The following is a 23,744-nucleotide window of genomic DNA, read 5'->3' on the forward strand; positions in this document are numbered from 1 at the left end:
GTATGGACTGGACCAAGTAAGATACTTGCATTCTTGGAAATATTATGACATTAAATTTACATAAAATCTTCTATACACCTGTCTGTAAACATGAATATGTTGTACATTAAATGACATCTAAATGTACAGTACTTACAGTCATCAATGCCTTCTCCTCCCTTCCCTCCATCTTTGTTAAACAATCGAATTCCTGTAACAATCATTGTCAGTTCATTCAGTTGTCGTTCTTTGTCTTTTTTATTCAGAGATAGAAAGGTACCCAACTCAGCCTGAGGAAATACACTCTGCAGAGCAGCTAGAATAATAAATAAAATAAAATGAAATATGAAGGTTTGAAGAAATAAAAAAGAAGTTATGTACTTACCATAACATTTCATCGGTGTTGTCTTTTTCATTCTTCCTCGACCTGTGGGTTTCAGATCTGACCTCGAATCCAACTCAGCTGCTTACAAATCTTAGGCTCCGAAGCTTGAGCTTCTCCCCTACCCATAACGCCTCACTTTCCCCAGTTACCTCAGATCGAGTTTGCTGCTACTATGTTTACCAGTAATATTATCATAAATGCAATGTACATCAATACTGATGGTTACCAATAAAGAATCAGACAAAGAATAGGAGCTTAACAAGGAACAGAGGTTCCTCTAAACATATCTCTCAGGTCATTCACAAAAGTACAGGCGAAAGAGGGAGGGGAAAGCCGAGGAAGAATGAAAAAGACAACACAGATGGAACATTATGGTAAGTACATAACTTCTTTATCTGATGTCATTTTCATTCTTCCTCGACCTGTGGAACAGAGTTCCCAGATACAACAACCTTGGGTGGCCTTCATGGAAGGATATTCCAGAACACTGCAGAACCAAAAGCAGCTCTATTTCTAGACACAATGTTCAGTTTGTAGTGGAAAATGAAGGTTTGAGACTTACACCACTAGGCAGCTGAACAAATATCATCAATTGAAACTTTAGCCCAAAAGGCTTGGAAGTTGCCATAGATCTAGTACAGTGGGCTTTGACTCAGTTAAGTAAAGGAACACCTTTGGATTCATAAACAAATGAAATGTAATAGTTAACTATTTAGCTAAGGTGGTCTTGGCAACTGGTCTACCCTTTTTTGCATCTGAAAAAAATATGGAAAGCTGGTCAGATTTCCTGAAAGATTTAGTTCTGTCTATATAAAAACACAACTGTCTGAGAACATCCAGCAGACCGAGATTATATTCTCCCTTGTTTTGGAAATGAAGAAAAAATTCTGGTAAGTTAATAGATTGGTTTATATTATACTCCGTTACAACCTTGGGAAGAAATGATGGCTTAGTATGTAATGTCACTCTGCCTTGTGAAAAATTAAGTAAGGGTATTTAGAGGACACAGCTTGCAGTTCAGACACTCTTCTTGCATAAGTGATAGTCACCAGAAAAAATAGTCTTCCATGATAAGAATTTCAAATCTGCTTTAGCGGGGGGTTCAAAGGGAGGAAAAACCAGAGCCTGTAACATCATAGGCAGATCCCAAGGAGGCGTTGGAACTTTGACAGGAGGGCGAAGAAAGAAAGTCTCTCTAAGAAAAGCCTTGTACAACTTTGATGAGGCCAAAGATGATACATTTTCTCCAATATGAAAATTCAAAATGGCTGCTAATTGTACATTTACAGTGGAATGACCGGCCCACTAATAGAAAATATGAGCAGGAAAATCTAGAACTGCTGGGACAGGAGTGATAAAAGCATCTAATTTCTGCTGTTTAGCCCAACTAGAAAATCTTTTCCATTTGCTCTTGTAAATTCTTCTAGTTGAAGATTTGTGGGAGGAGATCAGGATATTTTGGACTGGGAATGAAAGCCTGGCAGATTTAGCCATCATTGGAATTGTAGTATCCATGCGGTTAGTTTCAGACCTGGGAGATGAGGATAATTTTGCCCTGATGGATAGGATAGTAGATATGGATGAGGTTTGAGCGTGGAGGACAAATCAGATGAGACCAAAGGAAGGTGAATCAGATTTACTAAGGCCAAAAGTGGCCAATGAGGTACATTTTGCTCTTTAGCCTGAATGCTTTCTGAAGAAACGTTAGGATCAAGAGCAAAGGAGGAAAGGCATAACGTAATCCGGGAGCCCAAGCATGGACCAGAGCATCCCTGGGTGACTGTCCCTGAGGGGAAGTCAATGTGAAGAACCTGCTGCACTTGTTGTTGTAGGGGGATGCAAAGAAATCACAGCAAGGTTGACCCCATTTGTGGAAGATCATGTTCGCCACTGAATGATCCAGGGGCCACTTGTGAGGCATTTGTAAGACTCTGCTGAGCCTGTCCACTAGAATGTAGTGTTCTCCCAGAATGTGCTTTGCAATCAGAAAGCGGTTGGTAGAGATATTCCACTGCCACACTCTCATTGCTTCTCGGCACAGGTGGTAGGCTCTTGTTCCCCCTTGTTTGTTGATGTACCAGACCACTGACATGTTGTCCATTTGTATTGCAATAGTCCCTGGAGGAAGAAAGCTGTGAAATATCTGCAACACTAAAAGGACCACTCTCATCTCCAGGCCACTGATCTGTAGTTTGGTCTCCTGTGACATCCACGTGCCCTGGATGGTATGGTCAGACCCAGGAAATGCTCCCTCCCCACCTGGGAAATATCTATGGTTAACCTAGCACTTGGGGGAGGAAGAACAAAGGGGGCACCCGTAAAGAATTTCCGGAGAGTGAAGCTACCACAAGAGAGAATCCTTGCACACTTGTGACAGTTTGATTGATAGTTGAGGGTGTGTTGAAGTAATGACCAATGGACTGTTAAGGTCCATTGCAGAATACATGTGTGTAGCCGTGCTGTTGGTAACAGATTTATGGTGGCAGCCATGGAACCCAGGGCCATGAGTATTAGTTTGGCTGAAGGAACTGGGATTACCTAGATTTGTCTGACATGTAGTCTTACATTTGAAATCCTTTCTGGAGTAAGGAAGGCCAAGGTCTTGGTGGTATCCAAATGAGCCCCTATGAAATCTATGTTCTGAACTGGCTGAAAATGGGACTTTTGCATGTTAATTGTTATGCCTAAGGTAGGCGCTAGCTGTAACAGAAAGTCCCTGGCTTGGGTGAGTAGATGCCTGGTTGGAGCATTAGGAACCAGTCCTCTAGGTACTTAAAAACATGGAATCTTTAGTCTGAGATGAGCTGCGACTACTGCCATGCATTTGGTGAACACCCTGGAGGCTGGTGAGACCAAAGGGAAGCGCTCCGAACTGATAATGACTGGCTCCCAGCTTGATGCGTAGGTACCTCCTGGAGCATCTGTCCATCTTGATGTGATAGTACGCATTCTTCAGGTCCACTGAGCACATCCAGTCATCCATTTTCAAAAGAGGCACAATGGACTGGACCATGACCATCCTGAACTTTGTGTTTTTTGCTGACTTGTTCAGGGATGTCAGATCCAAGATGGGCCTGAGGTCCCCTGTCTTTTTTTGGTACTAAAAAGAATCTTGAGTAAATACCTGATCTGATCTGGTGGGAACATCTGGATGACTCTTTTTTGGTAGCAGCTTTGAGGTCTCCAACTTCACTGCCTCTCTTTGACTGGGTGGAACATCTGTGAAAGAAGTCTTTGGTTTGGGGAGTTTTGAACTGGGAATGTAGTGTCCTCTGGATATGTTCCTTTGCACCCACTGATCTTTTGGGATGGCTAGCCAAGCGTCTGGGTGCAAAGATATGAACCCCCCTTGACTGCCTCCAGGGTAGGACTGCCGGGCAACCCCTCAGAAGCGCTGAAAGAGCCAGTCTGCGAAAGAATCCCATGACCCTTGATTTTACAGACCTCCTCTGCCACGTGGATGGCATCTACCATTATAACCATTTCCCACTCTGCCTCTGGAGGAATATTCTCCCTGCAGCTCCTGAAAAGGACCCTGAAATTTCTTGAACCACAGTCCCCCCCGCCCTCATTGATTCCTGGAAAAGGATCTTTGAAGGGTAGAAAAATGGATTCTGATGGCAGACAGGGTATTTCCATCTTTCTTGCTATGGGAGAGTGTGTCTCTACCAGTGGGCCCAAACAAAGATGATCCGTTAAAAGGGGCATTGATGAAAGATACCTGAAAGGTTCTGTGAAGTCACACAGCTGCATCCAGGCATGACACCTAATGGCAATCCTGGAACCGGCAGCCTTTGAGGTATCCTCCGCCGCATGGGAGATTAACCTTATGGATGTAGTGGAAATTGACTGTAGAGTGGCTAATCTGAATGAGAAGGATTTCCTTTCCTCATCAGACATGTACTTTGGGACCGAGCTAGAGAGTTCTTTGATTAAATCCCTATATAGTCTAGTAAAATGTGAAAGGTAGTTTATGGCTCGTAATGTGAAGGTAGACGAGGAGTAAACTGTCTTATTGAATCCGTCCATAGCCCTGGACTTTCTGTTAGAGGAATGGACAGATGAGCTTTCTTGGGCCAGCTTCTTCTTGGTGGCTGCCACAGCAACCATGGCATCTACTGGGATTCCCTTAGTCCAATGGGGTCGGTCGGGGGAGCATGCAGGATTTTGTCTGCATAATTGGGTAGAAGTTCTACTGTGTCTGGATACTTCTAAGCTCTGCTTGATACATGATCAATGAGAGCATCAGCAGTGGGGGAACATCCAAGCTGTAGATGGGCCAGACCCATAAGCCTCCAAGAACACCGATTCCTCCAGGTTAGGGTTTTGGGAAGACCATCCACCTCTTTGGTGCAGGATTTCCAAGATGTCTCCAAAGGAGACATCCTCAGATGGAGATCTGGAGGACCTTTCCCCTTCCTCGAAATTGGTGTCTTCAGTGACGGAGGTGTCTGGAGAATCCAGGTGCCTCCTTTTCACCTTCTCTTTCGGGGAATCTCCTCAGTGGGGTGTTCCGGGCAGATGTCGGAACAGATCTGGGGTTCTAAAGGTGGAAACATTTGCAAGCTTTGTTGGGCTTGCTATCCCAAAGGGGGCAGTGGTGAGGTCTCAGAAACAGACTCCAAGGGGGTGAGAAGTGGATCCAAAACGGTGGGAGCTGAGGATCTCCTGGGCATGGAGAGGGCCCTCTCTGTCACCTTGAAAGCAGAATCGGCCGAAGAAGCTGGTGATCATGCTCCCACAGCTGAAACTCTTGGGACAGAGGATCCCCGAGCTCCCCTAGCCCTACGCTCTGAAAGGGAAGGCAGGGCCAAGCTATGAAAAGCCAATGCTCAAAGAGGAAGCGATGTCTTTGAAAACTTCAGAGTTAAGGTTAACTCCTTGGAGCCAACATCGAGACTTTGGCTCCAAGAGTCACTCTGCTCCAACACAGTCGGGACCGAGCAAGTCAGGGAAGGTGCCTGGGTTGAAGTGAGATCCACTACTGGCTCTAACACCTCAGCTCTCAGGGCATTCTGATCTGAAGGCTGCAAAGCAGCAGGTCAGTTCAGAGAAAGAGCTAAAGGTCTAAAGGGTGACTGTCTGTCCACGGTCTTGGGATGTGATGTGGCTGGTAAGGCCCTGATCTGGATCTGTGTCTGAAGGAACTGCCTCATCAATCTGTCCACCTCTGATTCTGAAAGACTGTGGGTAGACCTGACAGAAGATGCTCTGGAATGTGGCCTGGATGAGATCTTCAGAGACCTCTCTATATAAGGCAAACCTGTGGTAAGAGGAGGGAGCTCTAAAGGCAAAGGAGCTTGGGGCCAAGGAGAGAATTGTACGGACTTATTTGGATCCAAAGCTCTGGGATCTGACACCTTCGGAGTCTTGAATGCTGGCTAATCCAAAGACGAAGCAGACTTCCCCGGGGAACGTCTTCTGCGTTCCCTGTCTTCTAAGGGCTTTTTTGAAGGTGGTTGAGGCCCTGAAGAAGAAGAACCTGCCAACAGGGCCGAAGAAGGTAAAAAGCTCTTCAAAATAAGCTTGTTCCTTCTGTTGGCCAGTGACCTTTAATGGAAGCCTTCACAGATGGTACAGGAGGCTTCGAGGTAAGCAGGGCCGAGATAATATATGCACTCACTGTGGGCATCAGATAAGAGGATCTTGCACACACAGGAAGTGCATTTTTTGAAACCTAAAGGTATCTCAGACATCCCAAAAACTATGGAGAGAAAAGGAGGGAAAAGAAGAAAGACAGGAATTCCTGCCAAGAACGTGCCAGCGCACAAAAGAAGACAAACTAAACTAGCACTTTTTTTTTTATATAACAGAGTCAGGGGGGTAGGGTACAGAAGAGTGTAAAGGAGGCTACACAAAAATAGGAAAAGCCCACTTGATGTCTGACTATTGAAAAAACTTTTTCTCTCTCACCACAGCTCAACTCAATGGACCACAATGCTTCTCCTAAGAGCAGCAAACTCCATCTGAGGTAACCAAGGGGGGAGAGAAGCATTATGGGAAGGGGAGGAGCTGGAGCTATGGAGCCTAAGCTTTTGTAAGTGGCCAAGTTGGATCCAAAGTTGGATCTGAAACCCACAGGTTGAGGAAGAATGAAAAGGACAATATCAGATCAGAAATTATTGAAATGTACATACATCAAATTGAACTAAGTATTTTAAATTTAGTTTATCATCATCTTTCACTGCAGAGATAGTACAATGCAGATTTACCATATCATTCCAGTACAAAAAGGGATTGATTGCAAAGCATAAATTCTGAGGACAGAAAGTAGTTCCTAATGTACAGTTTCCTTTCCTGCTATAGAAGTTCTACAGCCTAGTAAACCAATAAAAGTTTTTTGTAATAAATGTTGCATTCCTATTCTCTAGTCATTTAATGAAATTTTCAGTTTCTCCACTGTCCCTCTGAAAGTGTTAAAAATTATTGTGTACAATGCTTATGTCTGACTGTGATGGAAAGTGAAAAATCATGGCCAACTTGCTACTTCTAGATACACTGCAGCCACTTGTCTTTTTGGCAATTACTGTACAGCTTGTGCCCATGTCAGAACAGCTAACATTGGCTCCTGTCTTAATAAAATCACTACTGGTTATTGATTTAATCCTTCTAATGAACAGAATCTCTGTCTCTTTTCAGTCTCTCTAGTCCTGCATGAGAAAGTGAATTGTCTTGAGATAACCACCATGGTGGATTCTGATGAACAGAAGAGGTTATAAAAAACAGTTGGCTATTCCTCATATGAATTTGCTCCCACAAAGCTATCTTGGTTGGTCTCTTTTTCATGAACATTAGAGGAAGTAAAATTAGTGTTGCTAAACTGATTTGAGGAAATGTTTTTATAATCTTTAATGTTGTAGGAATTTTTATTTTTCTAATTTTTAAAGCTACTGTTCTCTTTAAATTATTCATTGAATTCAGCTTGATGCAAAACATATTGCTGCTTACAATGCATTTCAATTCTCATGTAACAAATTGCTGTCCTTATAAATCCTAGTCAGTTTGGTTTTACTGCACTTATTTAACAATTCTACATGCTGTACACCTGCAGACCTTGCTAGGTTGTCTCTAGGTTCAGTGGAATGAATTTCAACTGCAAGGAAGATAGCTATCAATTCACCCTTGTACAATCCAACATGTGGAAGTTTCTTTGATCTTCCACTGACATTTTTGCATACTCTTTAGAGCTCATTTTGCCTGTCCACAACTACTTCTCTAAAACTAAAATAACTGTTGTTGAATATATATTGTTAGGTATTTAATTTTGTAGCACCAAAGGTACTGACATTTTTATGTAAAAAAATGTTTTGCAGGTTACACAAGTCTAGATTACAATACATGCAGCACTGAAAACCAATTAATATGTCACGACCAGGGATTGTCTCCAAAACTGCAACAGTGACTGCTGAATATTATACATGGAGGTTATCCTTAAAAGTATAGAGCAAATATGCACTGCTACCTCAAGTTATGACCAACACCTACATACCCAAAATAAGTTCTACTTGGAATAGCTACAAACCAAAATTATTACCACTGACATCCAAGAATTTCACCCAGCTTGCTCTTAGCCCAAAGTCTTCCCATGCTATATTGCCAAGAGTTACTGAAACTTGGCCAAGGCAGTTTTGTATACACACACACACACACACACACACACACACACACACACACACAATCCTTTTCAGAAGGAGATAATGGTATCTTTGTATTGCCATTACTTAATTTCCTGATTTTGTGGTAACTCATTACCACCGGCTTGGTCAATCTCATTACCACCGGCTTGGTCAATCTCGTTACCACCGGCTTGGTCAACCTAGTACACGAAAAGCACAATTACCGTCTACTCTTAAAAAAAGCCAACTATAATATAACGGAGTAGTGGGGCTACACTTAAAGACGTCATTCTTTAAAAAGAGGAAGTCACAAATCATACATCACACCTAAAAATATGTCTTTATACTAATACATCTCCAACTATAAGCTGTGGAAGCTAAATAATTAAATTTGTGAGGTACACTGACAATTAAATATACACACACATATACATACATATATACATATATATATATATATATATATATGCACAGAGGATACATAATAAAAAGGCTTGACAGACAGCAAGTAGAAAGATACTAGCTATCAGTGATGTTTGTCAAGATACTACCAACTTTGACAATTACACATATAGGCAGATACACGATTGCGCAGAAGAACACAAAGTAAAAAGTTTGAATAGGCAGACAGGTATTAGAAAAACACTGATTGTCAGCTATTTGATCTTGATACTACCACGAGTTGATGGTTTACTGCAGTCTACCTCTGAATTCTAAATGTTGCAGAAAACTCACAGGCAATATGTTTCAGACACCATCTCTCAGTATAAAATGTCCATAGCACTTTCTGAAGTAAGGCAATCTCTTACTGTTGCTTAGAAGATGTATTCAGAAATTAAAAGAGTTCAACTGCTTGCCAATTGCCATCACCATCTCTGATGGCAAGTTTCCCCCATGTAATTAGCAAAGCATGTTTCGTTTTTCAATTTATTGTAATATTCACATTTTAAATGCATGCATCCTGTTTACAGCATCACTTAACTCTGAAGATTGTGTTAATCCAAATAAGTTAACAAATCTTTAGTCAGTAGGCTATGCAAATGTGTGCAAGAAGTATTTTCAGTTTCTAAAGCTTGATGCATCTCTACTAAAATAATTTGAACTGCATGACATCAGCATTGCTTTATTCTTGGGTGCTATCCAGGAATGCTCTTGTTAGCACCCACAATACACCCAGAATTGGCTCCTATTGTTAATATGGAATTAACTGTATAGCTAGCACATCTAAGTATGCTTAGATTTTTTATTAGCCCTTGCACCTATTACTGTTGGAACAATCTGGGAGACTTGTTCCACAGTGCACTAATTTTTGCTTTCATGACATTTTATAATTTTAAGTCCCTCAGTAAGCTGGGCACTATAGTTGCTAGGTATGACTACTGCAAGAATAAATGTTGCTTTTAGTATTATTCTCTTCAGCTATAATATATGTTTTTTGTATATGTTGTCATTAACAACTAGCATTAAAATAATCCTAAATGCTCATTACTTTTTTGTTTTCATCTTCATCATTCATGTTACTAATGCTTCTCAACTACTATGCAATATATATATATATATATATATATATATATATATATATATATATATATATATATATATATATATATATACAAGGGTTACATGTTCCATGGACCTGACCTGAACCTTATTTGTGACTAACAGAACTTGCTGGGGAGACACATTTGTCTCCCAAATACTACCTTGTCTATAGAATAAACTTCCCATCTTCATAAAACAAAGCCCATCCCTCACTCTTCAAAAATAATTTGGATAAGTGGATGGAGAAACATAAATTCACTCCTGGGGTACTGCCCGTGTCCCTTATGGACAGAGGCAATCTGCAAAATGATTCAAGGGGCTCCAGCACCCAAAGACTCACTACCCTGATACTACCCATCCTATATATGGGAAATTAAGAAAAATATTGTCATATCCTGGTTAACTCATTCCCTCCAGTACAGTTCTTTTGAGTGTGTACCTTTAACTCCCAGTGGGTGTGGCTTCAGCCTTTAAAAAATGAAGTTATCACCTTAGTGTTAACAAATACTCATTGACATAGGTCAAATATCAATACAATTATTTTTTCCATCATGTATGTGTAAAGATAAAATATTCTGGTACATTGAAGCATGGTTTTGAAATTATTAATGCAAATATGAACAAGAAATATTTGACGCCTAGAGGCACAGTAGGAGTTAACTGCAGAAACGCCTGGAGGTGTCACTCGGCTGTAATGATATTGGCTAAGCTTGTAAAGGCTCTTGTGCCATTAGCGTAGTAATCACGTATGAATCTATGAACCTATGAACTTGTACATCTCAATGTTTGCACAATCTGCAGCATAACAGCCCTGCCACAATATTGTGCCATTCAGTATAAACACTTTCAACCTTAAGTAAATCACAGCCAGCAACAACATGTGCAACTATTTCTAGCTCTACACTGCAGAACCTAAGTTTATCTGCATCTCCACTTTTTTTGACAGATTTTATTGCCAGAGTATAAGCAATCCACCATTTTAATCTGACATCATTAGCCTTTCATCTGCTGGTTTACTACACAGAGAAGTGTTTTCTATGTCCACTATAATCATCCATTGCTGGGATACATGAAACATTCCCACATAATCGTAAAAACAGTGTACAACAGTACATTGCAAGACAAAGTAAAACGCCACTGATCCAGTTGTTAAGATTTGTATTATAGTGAAGATAAAACAATATGGTCACTAGTTAATTCCTGGTTCTCAAATTATGTTGTGCTTAATTCTTTTTTTTCTTTAAGGAGTAATGTTAAATCATAAGAGGTTACTAGGCTATTGACTTGGAGGTCATTTCAAGCTTAACCGTTTCATCCCAATGTAATACCATTGTAATAGCAGGATTGTATTTATTAATGACTGCCCCTGTCCAGGAGGTTTGTGAGCACTATCAGTGGTAAGAATTTATGATGCCCCATCCACTCCAGGTTCCTTTTGAATAGTGTCATAGACGTGCTCTGCTTCACATGAATTGGCAGACCTCCAACATGTCCTATTCAAGTCATAGGCCATGTTTAGGTCTCTGGAATGGGTAGCTCTAGTCCCATTTAATTTATAGATGTGTAGCAAATTCATTTTGGTTTGGGTCGGAGATTGCTCTGTAAAACCAGGCATAAGTCTACCCTAAGAAGTCTTAACAATACTGAGTATAGTGACAGGGACTTGGTCTGTGGAAGGCACATGCTGGAGTCCCTAACTCTACTTAGTTAAAAACCTCTGAGGTCTCTCCATTTGCTGCAGGTGCTTTGTATGGTACATGTCGAAAGGGGTGTTATACTCAACTATGGGCATGATTAGTGACAAGTATAGAGGGGTTATAACCTCCTTTGCTCTAGAAGTGATGCTTTGCTAATCAAGTGTGCTACGTAGAAAGCCTTCCTTAATAGAGTAAACACATGGTGGTCAAAGGTAAGGTCGCAGTCTACTTGTGATCCCAGATCTCTTACTACTTTGTAGGTACATAGGGTATTGTTGTTAATTTGATAGTGTGAAGGGACACTGTTTTTACTGAAGGGAATGATGATGCATTTCTTTGCATTCAGTTTGAGACCATGACTAAGACACCAGTTGTTGGTCTGCGTAAGGCCCTCCTGAAGTACGACATAATTTGGGGATTCAATAATTGCACCCAGTTTGTAGTCATCTGCAAATGTGGTCAGCCACAACCCCTTAGTTTTGGCCTGAACTTCTGCAAAGTATATATGAAACAGTACGGAGCCCAGCACCGAACCTTGTGGCACCCCGCTGGTGACAGGTATGCTGGTGGATGTGGAGTCACCCACTTTGATAGTGTGTGACTGGTTTGTGAGCCAATTGGCAACCCAACTTACAACAACGTTGTTTACATTCAGTTTGATAAGTTTATCGGTAATGCCTGAGTTAGGGATTGTATCTAAGGCTTTTGCCAAGTCGAGGTATGTTGTGTGCACAGATTTGCCAAGTCAAGGTATGTTGTCTGCACAGATTTGTCCTCATCAATGGCCCTGGTCACACTTTCAAAGAAATCCACCAGATTTAATAGGCAGGATTTGCCCTTGATGAAGCTAAATTGGGTCAGATCCAAGGTTACATACATACATACAAATATTTCAGGCACGGGCATTAATGCCTTTCTAGCTTGTCAATATACCAAAACACTCATTCCCATAATAAGTATCTAGGCTGTTCTTAAAACTATCTAAACTAGTACTTGTTTTAATGCAGTTTGGTAGTCTGTTCCTTGCATCTGCTACTCTGTCAGAGAATCAGTTAGTACACTTCTCAATCCTAAAGAATCTTCTACATAGGCTGTCTGATGATTCTGTAGTACCTTTTGTTAACCCCAAACATTCTCAGAGGTAGTTGTCCCTAAATGCCCTATATACCTGAATACGATCTCTTCTTAGATATCTGTAAGAGACAGTGTACAAGTTCAGATGTTTTAGTCTTTCATAATAACTTAAATGTTCACATCCATGGATACCCTTGGTATATTTCCATTGTACAATAAAAAATAGAAAACTCAGGAACCACGAGACGTATAACAACAGAAGGACTTTAATCCACTTTCACATATAAGTATGTTTCCTAACCAGTATTTATAGCTCCGATTTTGTGCTCTGATTTTATATTTCCGTTGTACTCTTTCCAGTTTACTCATGCTTGTTTTCTTATAGGGTTTACAAATTGTTATTCCATACTCAAGTTTGGGTCTAATGTAACTAACAAACAATGACTTCATTATTTTTGATTTCCTAGACTTTATAAATCTTTTTATACAACTTATAGTTATATAACCATCATTAACCAATTGGTTGATAATGTTTACAAAAACTCATAGCTGAATCTACCCATATACCAAGGTCCTTAAATGAGTCTACAGTTTCAATCACTGTGTGCTGTATTAAATATTCACCTTTCAATTTATGTCTCCCAAATCTCATATGCTTAGTTTTTGATGTATTTATCAGCATATTATTCTCCTGTGCCCAAATGGTCAATTTAGTCAAGTTATTTTGCAGACATGCCTTATCTGCAACACACGTAATCAGTTTACCCAATTTCAGGTCATCTGTATATAGACTGTAGAACACCTCAGATGAAAAGGTTAGGTCTGAAAGATTCAATCTAAACAAGAAAGGGCCTAGGACAGAGCCCTGTGGGACACCCTTACTGTAACCAAGGATTTTGCCTGTCCAGTTGCTGTATGATGCTTGCCATGTCCTATTTGTAAGCCATGCAGCCATCCATTTTATCAAGAGTACATCAATACATAGTTTTACTAACTTATTGATCAGTGTTATGTTTATGACACTGTCAAATGCTGAAGTTAAATCTATATGAATTACATCACAGCACATTTTTTCATTCAAAGCTGTTATTACATTGTTACAGAAGATCATGTTACAGGTGGTTACAGATCTATTTTCAACAAATGCATGCTATATGGTTTCAAGTCCCTACCTATCCAGTTCTGCCAATAACTTTTCCAGTATTATCTTCTCCATTATTGTTCCACAACATGAAAATAGACTTAAGGGTCTATATGACTCTTGCTTTTCCTACTCCTCTTTCCCTTAAAACAGGTTTAATAAGTACATGTCTCCAATCTTGAGTAATCTCCCCATACTTATATGACCTAGTGAATAATAGTTATAATGGTACTGTAAGCTCTTGCTGAAGTGTTCTCAGGTCATTGTTACTAATTCCGTCTCCTCCTTATGCTTTGTTTGGATCCAGTTTGAGCAGTTCTTTTTCAATATAATCTAATTTGATTCCAGTATCTGGGGTTACCTGGATGTCACTAGGACAACTTACCACTCCTTTTGTGGAGCCAAACTGTTTTGCATAAGATTTTGTAAATATATCTATAATCTGTTATGTCTAAGAAAGAGAAGTTATGTACTTACCATAACGTTCCATGTTAGTTGTCTTCTTCTCGCCTTCTTTCTTGCTGGATGTGTTCAGAGCCGATCCTCGGCTCCGACTCGGCCTATACTATAGCTCGAGAGCTAATTCCACCGGCTCGAGGCTATACTATGTCCCATAATGCTAGGCGTCATATACCCAGATCTCGTTTGATAGCTAACACTATGGACATACATGTCCCACCACAATAGAAAAGATATCTATCTAAACATATGTATATATATCCTCTTCTACATATATCTCTTACAACGGCTACCAAAAGGGAGCAAGAGAGCTAGTGAGGAGATAACTCTGGTGACAAAAAACATCTCACAAGATACTCTAGGTCTTTCCAGGCTAGGGGGATGGAGGGTGGGACGCAAGAAAGAAGGCGAGAAGAAGACAACTAACATGGAACGTTATGGTAAGTACATAACTTCTCAATGTTAAGTTGTCAATCTCGCCTTCATTCTTGCTGGATGGGACAGCGTTTCTAGCACCTTAGTCCTGGGTGGCTCAATGGAACAGACTCTTGAGTATGGTGGAACCAAAATCAGCCCAACATCTGGAGGCCATGTCCAGTTTGTAATGAGAACTGAAGGTATGAGGATAGGCCCATGTGGCCGCTGCACAAATGGAATCCATTGGCAACCTTGCCTGAAAAGCTACATGAAGAAGCTAGTGCTCTGGTTGAATGAGCTCTAGGCTTAGTAGGGAGCTCCTTATGCCTCAATTGATAAATTAACATAATAAGAGAGGTCAACCATCTGGACAAGGTTACTTTGGAAACTGGGAGGCCTTGCTTCCCTTCCGCGTAAGACAAGAAGAGCTGGTCTGATTGCCTCATCTGCTTAGTTTTATCCAGGTAGAAACGTAATTGACGGTGAATATCCAAACAATGTAACTTTCGTTCAGCTCTATCAGTATAATTTGGGAAGAAGACAAGAAGATCGATGGTCTGATTCAGATTTTTCTCGGAGAGTACTTTGGGTAAAAATGAAGGATTAGTTCTAAGTGAGACTCTATCTTTGTGAAAAACAAGGTAAGGAGGGCGAACACAAAGTGCTTGAAGTTCCGACACCCTTCTTGCTGAGGTGATAGCTACTAAGAAGAGTGTTTTCCACGAGAGCAATTTTAACGAACAGGAAGCCGCTGGCTCAAAAGGAGGGAGAATTAAGGACAACAGTACCAAGTTTAGGTCCCATGGTGGGGGAGGATCTTTTACCGGGGGCCTAAGTAAGAGAGTTCCTTTTAGAAAGGCTTTGCAAAGCTTGTGGGACATAATGCTAGTCTCTGACAAGCCAACATGGAAATTGGCAACAGCCGCCAGCTGGACTCTGATGGTGGTTGAGGAAGAGCCCATTTGAAAAAGTTCTGCCAAAAACTCAAGAACTGTTTGGACAGGAGCTGTAAAGGGGTCCACTTGTTTTTGCACTGCCCAAACAGAGAAACGCTTCCATTTGCTAGCATAAGTCTTTCTAGTAGTAGACTTGTGAGGAGTGAGGATAATGTCATGAACTGACTGAGAGATTAAAGGAAGCCTGGCTAGGGTTGGAAGTGGAGCAACCAAGCTGTGAGGTTGAGAGATTGAAGGGATTGATGCAGCCCACCCAATTGATGGGTCAGAAGATCTGGCACTGGGTCCAGATGCCAGGACTGTTCCAGTAGATGATGTTGCAGGAACGGAAACCAAATTTGTCGAGGCCAGTAAGGGGCAATGAGGATCATTCTGGATCTCAAGGCAGTTGCTTTCTGGACTAACTGAGTAATTAAGGGAAAGGGGGGAAAGGTATACAGAAGACCCCGGGGCCAATTGTGGACTAGAGTGTCTCTGGGGGGGGAGACCTGGGAGAGGGAAGAGGGTGAAGAAGTCTTGACACTTGCTGTTTTGAGGGGTTGCAAAAAGGTTGCAGCAAGGTTGACCCCACCTTCTGAATATTTTTCCCGCTACTAGCTGGTTGAGAGACCACTCGTAGGGCATAAGAATGGCCCTGCTCAGTCTGTCCGCTATGACGTTGGACTTCCCGGGAATATTCGTTGCTACCAGAAACCGTTGAGAAGAGATCGCCCACTGCCAAAGTCTAAGTGCTTCCCGACATAGGGTGTAGGACCTGGTTCCGCCCTGCTTGTTGATGTACCACACTACAGACATATTGTCTGTCTGAACCGCAATAGTCCAGGAGGGTAGAGAGTCCTGAAGGGCCTGCAATGCTAAAAGTACCGCTCTCACTTCCAAGACATTTATGTGCAGGTGGCATTTGAAGGGTTGCCAAGTGCCCTGGACTGTCCTGCCCTGAAAATGCCCCCCCCACCTGATCAGGGAGGCATCCGTTGTCACAGTGGCAACAGGAGGAGGAAGAACAACAGGTCTGCCCTGGAGTACCTGAGGGGAGACCATCCACCAAGAGAGGTGTCTTTTGCATGACTGAGTGATTAGAATGTTGTGTGACATGGGGAGTTGTTGAAAGGACCACTGGGAAAACAGCATCCACTGCAGGATCCGCATATGAAAACGAGCTAGGGGGAGTAAAGTGATTGCTGCTGCTATGAGACCAAGTGTTTTTAGTACAAATCTGGCTTGTACCCTGCTCTCCTGTAGTAGGATCTGAACATAGCTGCGAATGTCTGAAAATCTTTGTGTAGGTAGTTTTTCTGACAGCTCCACCGTGTTTAAAACGGTGCCTATGAAGGTAATAGACTGACAAGGCGACAAAGCAGACTTTTCTAAATTTATAGACATGCCTAGCTCGTTGCACGTTTGTAGCGTAATCTCTGGATTGGAGTAGTTGGTGCCTGGTGGTGGCAGTAAGGAGCCAGTCATCTAAATATGGAAACAACTGGAATCCTTGTCGTCTCAGGTGAGCCGCAACCACTGCCATGCATTTGGTAAACACCCTGGGAGCTGTGGTGAGGCCAAAGGGCAGGGCTCTGAATTGGTAGTGACTGGCTCCCAGCCAGAAGTGGAGAAACCTTCTGGAGCGCCTGTTCATCTTGATATGGTAGTACGCATCCTGAAGGTCTATAGATCACATCCAATTGTCCTGACCCAGAAAGGGTAGAATGGACTGTAGCGTGACCATCTGAAACTTCATTCTTTGAACCGACTTGTTCAACCTGCTGAGATCCAATATAGGTCTCCAGTCCCCTGTCTTTTTTGGTACCAAAAAAGAACTTGGGAGTAGATTCCGGATCCTTGTTGGTCTGCTGGGACTGGCTGGATGGCCCTTTTTCTTAGCAGCTTTGAAATTTCTAGTGCTGCTTGATATCTCAGACCGGGTGGAACATCTGGAAGAGGCCCTTTTGGCTGATGTGGGGTGTGAATAAAGGGAATTTTGTAACCCTCGGATATGATCGACCGTACCCATTTGTCTTGCATGAGGGAATGCCAGGCTTCTGGGTACAGTGATAGTCTTCCCCCGACTGCCTCCGAAGGTGGACAGTCGGGCAGCTCCTCAGGGGTGCTGGAAGGGTTTGTCAGAGAAAGATTCTCTGCTACCCTGATTTTGCGGACCCCCCCCCTGCCCCTAGGGCAATGCCTAATATTGTTCCCTACTCTGCCTCTGGAGGGAAGCTCGCCACGTACGTCAGGCAGTACTCCCTGGGGTTTCCGGAACCACATTTTTCCACCCTTTTGACCCTTGGGGTATGGTCTAGAAGGGGTGGAAAAATGGACTCCCACGGCAGAGAGAGTCTTGCCTTCCTGCTTGCATCTGGTCAACGTATCCTTCACTTGAGGTCCAAACAAAGCAGAATCATCAAAGGGGGTGTTAGTGAAGGACGTCTTGAAGGGGTCAGCAAAGTTGCAAAGCCGCATCCAGGCATGTCTCCTTAAAGCAACGCCCGTGCCTGCAGCCCTACTCGCTCCATCGGCAGCATAAGAAATGAGCCGCATGGAGGAGTTTACAATAGAGTTCAGGGTCCCCAGCTGGGAGTTGATCTTTTCCTGAGACCCCACAGCTGATGGGTCCTGTAAGGTATCACCTAGTTCCTTAAGAAGGTCTCTCTGAAGATGGGTGAAATGGCACAAATAATTCAGCGAACGCATGGTGAAGGTCGCTGAAGAAAACATCCGTTTGCCGTACCTATCCATAGTCTTAGATTCCTTATTAGGAGGATGGACAGGAACTGAAGGGTCAGCCAACTCCTTCTTAGTGGCCGCCGCCACCACCACCATGGCATCAATGGGGACGCCCTTAGTGAGAAACTGCTTGTCCGAAGGGGCTGTTATAAATTTAGTGGACCTCCGGGGAGTTGGTTCCATAGTATCCAGAGCTGTCCACGCCTTCCAAAACACCACCTCCATGAGTGGGTCGAAAGGCAGGGATACCCAGGAGGTGGAAGGGCGAGAACCGAACGCATCCAGGTACACCGACTCGTCCTCTGAAGGGTTGAGGGCAGACCAGTTCCCCCCTCTGTTTAAGGATCTCTAGAATGTCAGAAAATGAGACATCCTCAGAGGGGGACCTTGGGGACCCTTCTGAATCATCCAGGTCGGTGTCAGATGTCACTGACTCCGGGGAGTCCACATGCTTCCTCTTACATGTCCTCTTCTGAGGGGGCTCCCCCACAGGATCAAGGGAGGCCTCAGAAGAGGAGGATACACCCAATGGGGTGACCTGGAGCGTTGGTTCTCCACGCTTGGGTTCGGGTGGGTAGGCAGAGGCCAAAGCAGGCACCATGGAAGGAGGGGCCGATGGGGCCAACCGTGGCGCCGGTATAGGAGCCAGCACGCTCCTCATGACCTCAAAGGTGCCCCTATCAGGCAGGAAAGAGGGACCCAGCTCCAAAGAGATAAGAGCTCCTCCCGGCATTGAGAGGGACGGCTCCGAGGCCAATGTCGGGGCTGAACTCGCCTGCGCTGATGCTCCGAGAGGGAGAACTGGGTCGGACAAGGGTCCGATGCCACTCGCCCCCTCGGAACCGACGAGGGAGTCCCGGATCCCTCCAAGGATGGAGCCAATGAAGGGATCAGAGCAGATGAAGGAACCGATAAGGGTGGAATTGGTTCTGACGCCCCCACGGTACCAACCCCGACGGCCTCCAGCTCCGAGCTTGAAGGAATAGTCAGAGGAGGAACTGGAGCAGGAGTTGGGGAAGCTGCTGTCTGTTGAGACTGGCTATGCAATAACTGGGGGAGTGCCTGCGACTTCAAAAGCCTACTGACTACCCTCTTGAGGTCGTGGTCCGAAAGCCTGGAAGATCTAGAGGAGTGAGACCTATGGCTCCGCTCCGACAACAAAGGGGACTTTGGAGCCAACCTGACCACTCCAATGAAGGAGATCGGGAATGCTTTTGGCTTGGAGATGGCTCCGACACCAAAGTCGGAGCCGACTGAGGCCTCGATGCATCGGTTCCAGCTGGAACCGACGAAGCAGAAGAAGGTCCACTCGGCATCGGCTCCGGACCTGGAGCCGACGGTTTGGCGGGCTTAGAAGGTTTTCCTGGCAGAGGCTTGGTAGGAGAACCTTCGGGCTTTAATAAGCCCCTTAGAATGAGCTTATTTCTGCATTCCTGCAGGACTCTTGGGCTAAAAGCATGACAGATGGAACAAGAGTCCTGCAGGTGCAGAGGGCCCAAACAATACACACAAGAAGTGTGACCGTCTGCAGGAGACATCTTCTGACAGCACGAGTCACACTTCTTGAATCCCAATATCTTGGTATCCTTAGACATGATACCACAGGAACGGGACAAAAAAGGTCTAGACAAGTATGCTGACACAACCGATACACACACAACACTCAGAAAGACACTCTCACAGAAAAAATTAAGTTTACTACAGTAAACAAAACAAAATTCCACACACTCACTAAATGGAACCTGTACGAAAAACTACTACAAAAGGGGGGGGGGGGCCTAACCCCTTAAGGGTGGAAAGAGTAAGGAAAACTATTAATAAAGGAGAGGAAGACTAGTCGAGAGACTACTAACACTACTAGGAAAAAACTCAGGGAAAAATACCTATCAAAAACTAACTAGAAATATCAAAAAATCTTAAATACTACCTGGAGCCAGTGAAAACGCAACCTCGTAGCTGAAGTGGCAAACGAGATCTGGGTATATGACGCCTAGCATTATGGGACATAGTATAGCCTTGAGCCGGTGAAAAATAGCTCTCGGGCTTTGGTAATAGGCCGAGTCGGAGCCAAGGTTCAGCTCCGAACCCATCCAGCAAGAATGAAGGCGAGATTGACAACTTAACATTACATTTTAGAATCTGCACACAGTTTATCAATTTCTGTGTCTTTACTCCTTCCATATCTTATGTATCTATAAAAAGGTTTCCTATTATGCTCAATATCTTTATATAAATTTTCCTCAAATTTTTCTTGAGCTTGTCTCACACTATACTTAATCTATTTGTCCAGCTTATTTATTGCAGTTTTCAAAGTTGTAGTACGACCTCTGTTCCATTTTTCATATTTTTTGTCTCTCACCTTAATCAGATATCTTGTCTGATGTTGTATGCCTAGATCCTGTTAAACATTTTTTTTGATTTTTTGCACTTAATTTCTTTCAAAACTTTCCACATTCCATCTGCAGTTTTTTCACTGAACACTTCACTCCAGTTAGCTTTACATAGTGACTGTTTTGCTTCCATACAATCTGTAATTAACCTTCTGTGCATTGGCTTAGATTTCAGTTTGGCAGAGTTATCTAGCAACAAATTGACTTTTATAACCCCATGATCACTGCATGTCAATGGTGGTAAAACCTGACTTGAAATTACAGCAATTTCTTTGGGAACACAAACAATATCTAGTATGTTCCATCCCCTGGTAGTTTTTTTTTTTTTGCAATCTGAAGCAATTGTTGTTTCTGAATATATGCTGTGAATAATTTCCTTACTAACGTTGTAGAATCAATATTATTCCAGTCTGTTTCTGGTAAATTTAGGTCCCCAGCTAATATTATTCTTCCCTCCTGTGTTTCATGCAAGAAATGTATGAATTCCTCTAGGTCATCTGCACTTGACTTTGGTGGTCTGTACACTCCAACAATTGTTATATGTTCCAGGTTTGCCTTTATTGTCACAGTTACACAGTCTATAGTGTTGGTGTTATCACTGAATATATAATAATCACAGGTTTCATAGATATCTTTAATCCCTATCATAATACCGCCACCTGATTTTTTATTAGAACGCCTGTTACAGTAAAAACATTTATACCCTGATAGAACTGATTTCCAGTCATTGTTCTTTAATCACGTTTCACAAACAATAATATCAGTCTTGTGGGAACATAGCAAATGTTCCAATAAAAAACTTTATTATTAATGCTCCTAGAATTAACAACCATCCGGGAGGCATCAAATGTTACTATCTGTAGGCTGTTAAATTTTCAACATGGCAAAAATCCTGCCTAGTGTTTGTCAAATATTGCAAAATATCTGCTGCAAAAATTCTCTTCCCTGATCTAGGCAAATGCACACCATCCTTTTTGAACACATGTGCCCAAAACAAGGCTTGGATGTTCTACACATTTCCATTTTTTTAAAACAGGACATTTTTTCCATGTAGGTATTTACCCAAAAAATCGTTTCATTCACAGTGACCTGACTATCCTTTCTATAGATGATTTGTGAAAAATACGCCTTAACACCAGTACAATCAATACTATCTAAGAGGGCTGTCAGTTCCCTACTAACAGTCAAAGAATCCTTGTGGGTGACATAATTTGTACCAATATGAATAAAAACAGAGCCATACTTATTTACATTAAAGCATTCCAAGGCTTGTCTCACATCTTCTATTTCACTCCTGGCAAGCATAACACTATTTGAAGGGTTTGGAGGTCGCCTATGTCTTTATTTATGAGGTCCATGATGATAAGTTCTATGGCTTTACAGATGAGGCTGGTTAGACTTATGGGTCTTTAATTCCCTGGGTCTGTTGCTAAGCCGCCTTTGTGGAAGGGAATAACTGCTGCTGTTCTCCATTCCATAGGAACAAAGCCAGTAGTTAGACTGTGATTGAATAGGGTACTTAATGGTGATGTTAGTTCATGTTTTAGTTTGTTTAGAAGACAGCCTAGGATGCCATCTGGTCTCATAGATGCTGTTTTTTTGCCTTAGACAAGGCTTTAATGATCTGCTCTTCAGATATGCTGGGTAAAGGGGAAGCTGGGGGCAAGGTTTGTGATAAGTTTGGAGGGGATAAAGGAGTGAAATTTTCACCAAATCTGTTCGCTAGTGGGTTTGCTATCTCTGCAGGTTCAATGTGTGTATGATACCGTTAGTCACTAGTCTGGCACATGCTTGGGTCCTACCGCTATGTACGCAGCTGTAAAAGGCCTTATGATTATCCTTCACTGTGATTGCTAAGTTTTTCTCAAAGTTACCCTTAAAGGATTTGACATGTTGTCTTATTTGTCAGTTGAGGCTGAGGAAGATGCTTTTCCATTGTTGTGGCCTCACCTTAGTTTTCTTAGGCAGCAACTTTTTGCTTTTGTTGTAAAGTTTGTTGATGTCGGAGGTCCACCACAGTGGCTTTTTTTTACTTGGGGCTCTGGCTATGAGTCTCTCTGGAACAGCCGAGTCTATATATTTATACAAGTGACTGTACAGGGCTTTAATGTAAGCTTTGGTGTAATTAACACGTCCAGCAGGGGGTGGGTCTTGGAATGCATTTATACCTTTCCCTAGGATGGTACAGTTTGCTTTGGTGAAGTTTTTAAGCCTAACTTTGCCCTTTGTGAGTTCTGGTGTTATTGCCAGTTCAAAGGTGACTAATTTTCTGGTCAGATTTGACTAATGAGGGACCAACAGCTGGGGTGGTGCATCTGTTTGTCATGTTAGTGAGGACCAGATCTACTATGTTTGTTCCTCTTTTTGCGTTCCTCTTGTTGGGGTTCAAACAATTTGTTTCAGGGCATTTGAGTTAATAAAGTCAAGAGAACTTTTGAGGTAGTGAGTTAGGGCTAGAGTAGGCTTCACAGTTGAAGGTGGGATAATTGAAATCCCCCATGACCAGAGTGTTTGGAAATATTTGGATTGACTCCAGTTTAGTCAAGTGGGCCTTGTGCGCATCATGATCAGACTTGAGATTAAGATTAAATAGGACAGTCAGTTGTAATATTTGGATTTATACATTTAACTATGGCTAGTAATTGAAAATTAAATGTAAGCACTGATTATCTGACATGAGGCTGGCATTGTGTAAACACATAACTATAAAATGGCTGTATCAGCTAGCTACCAGTGCTGAAGTAACAAATTCGCCATGCATGTGGGTTGCACAGTGTACAAAAATTAAAATATTGCAATTAAAATAAATAAACTTGGCACATAACTGCTATAGTAGATGAGTGGCACAATGTTTAGTATGTGGTAATTTCGGTAGAACAATTCTGACTCTACATCTATGAACTGTATACTGTTGTGCACAGTACATAGTTGTGTATTATGCATATCAGTCTCAGAAGGATGGCAGCACACTAAGTGAAATAGGCCAATCCTTCTTTTGTGCCATTTCTACAACTGCTCTGAACTGTGTCAGTGTTGTTGTTTTTTGGTGAGGCAAGATAAATTGCTTAGAAAGTTGCACTGAAAGTGTATATACTGTTAGACTCCCTCATACTTTTTTGGCTCCCTGCTGAAATGTTTGTACTCGAAATGCTGAGTGCTGACATACAGAAATAAAAATGACAAACTGTTGGCAAGGAACGAATCTCAAACATAGCTCTTCTCCTTTAAATTTCTTTTTGGAAGGGGCAAGTCCCCTATACCCCTTAGTGACCCCCCCACACCACCCAAACTTATTTATACAAACTCCAAGATTGCCATATCTTGGAGAAATGGGAATATTCTGGGAAATGACCCTCTCAGACTTACT

At 42.4% G+C, this 23,744-nt stretch overlaps 1 protein-coding gene across 5 annotated transcripts in view; it reads right to left on the reverse strand.

Annotated features, from left to right (window-relative positions):
- The window catches only part of CFAP206 (cilia and flagella associated protein 206), a 1,515,781-nt gene that overhangs the window by 816,326 nt on the left and 675,711 nt on the right, over positions 1-23,744 (reverse strand). For all 5 annotated transcript variants that reach the window (XM_044069254.1, XM_044069237.1, XM_044069228.1 and 2 more), the window contains one exon: positions 137-295. In XM_044069254.1, coding sequence (XP_043925189.1) covers positions 137-295 — 159 coding nt within the window. The remainder of the gene's footprint in view (positions 1-136; positions 296-23,744) is intronic.

This window comes from Protopterus annectens, chromosome 1.part0 (genome assembly GCF_019279795.1).
Source record: "Protopterus annectens isolate FY-2018-M chromosome 1.part0, PAN1.0, whole genome shotgun sequence".
Classification (NCBI taxonomy): Eukaryota; Metazoa; Chordata; order Ceratodontiformes; family Protopteridae; genus Protopterus; species Protopterus annectens.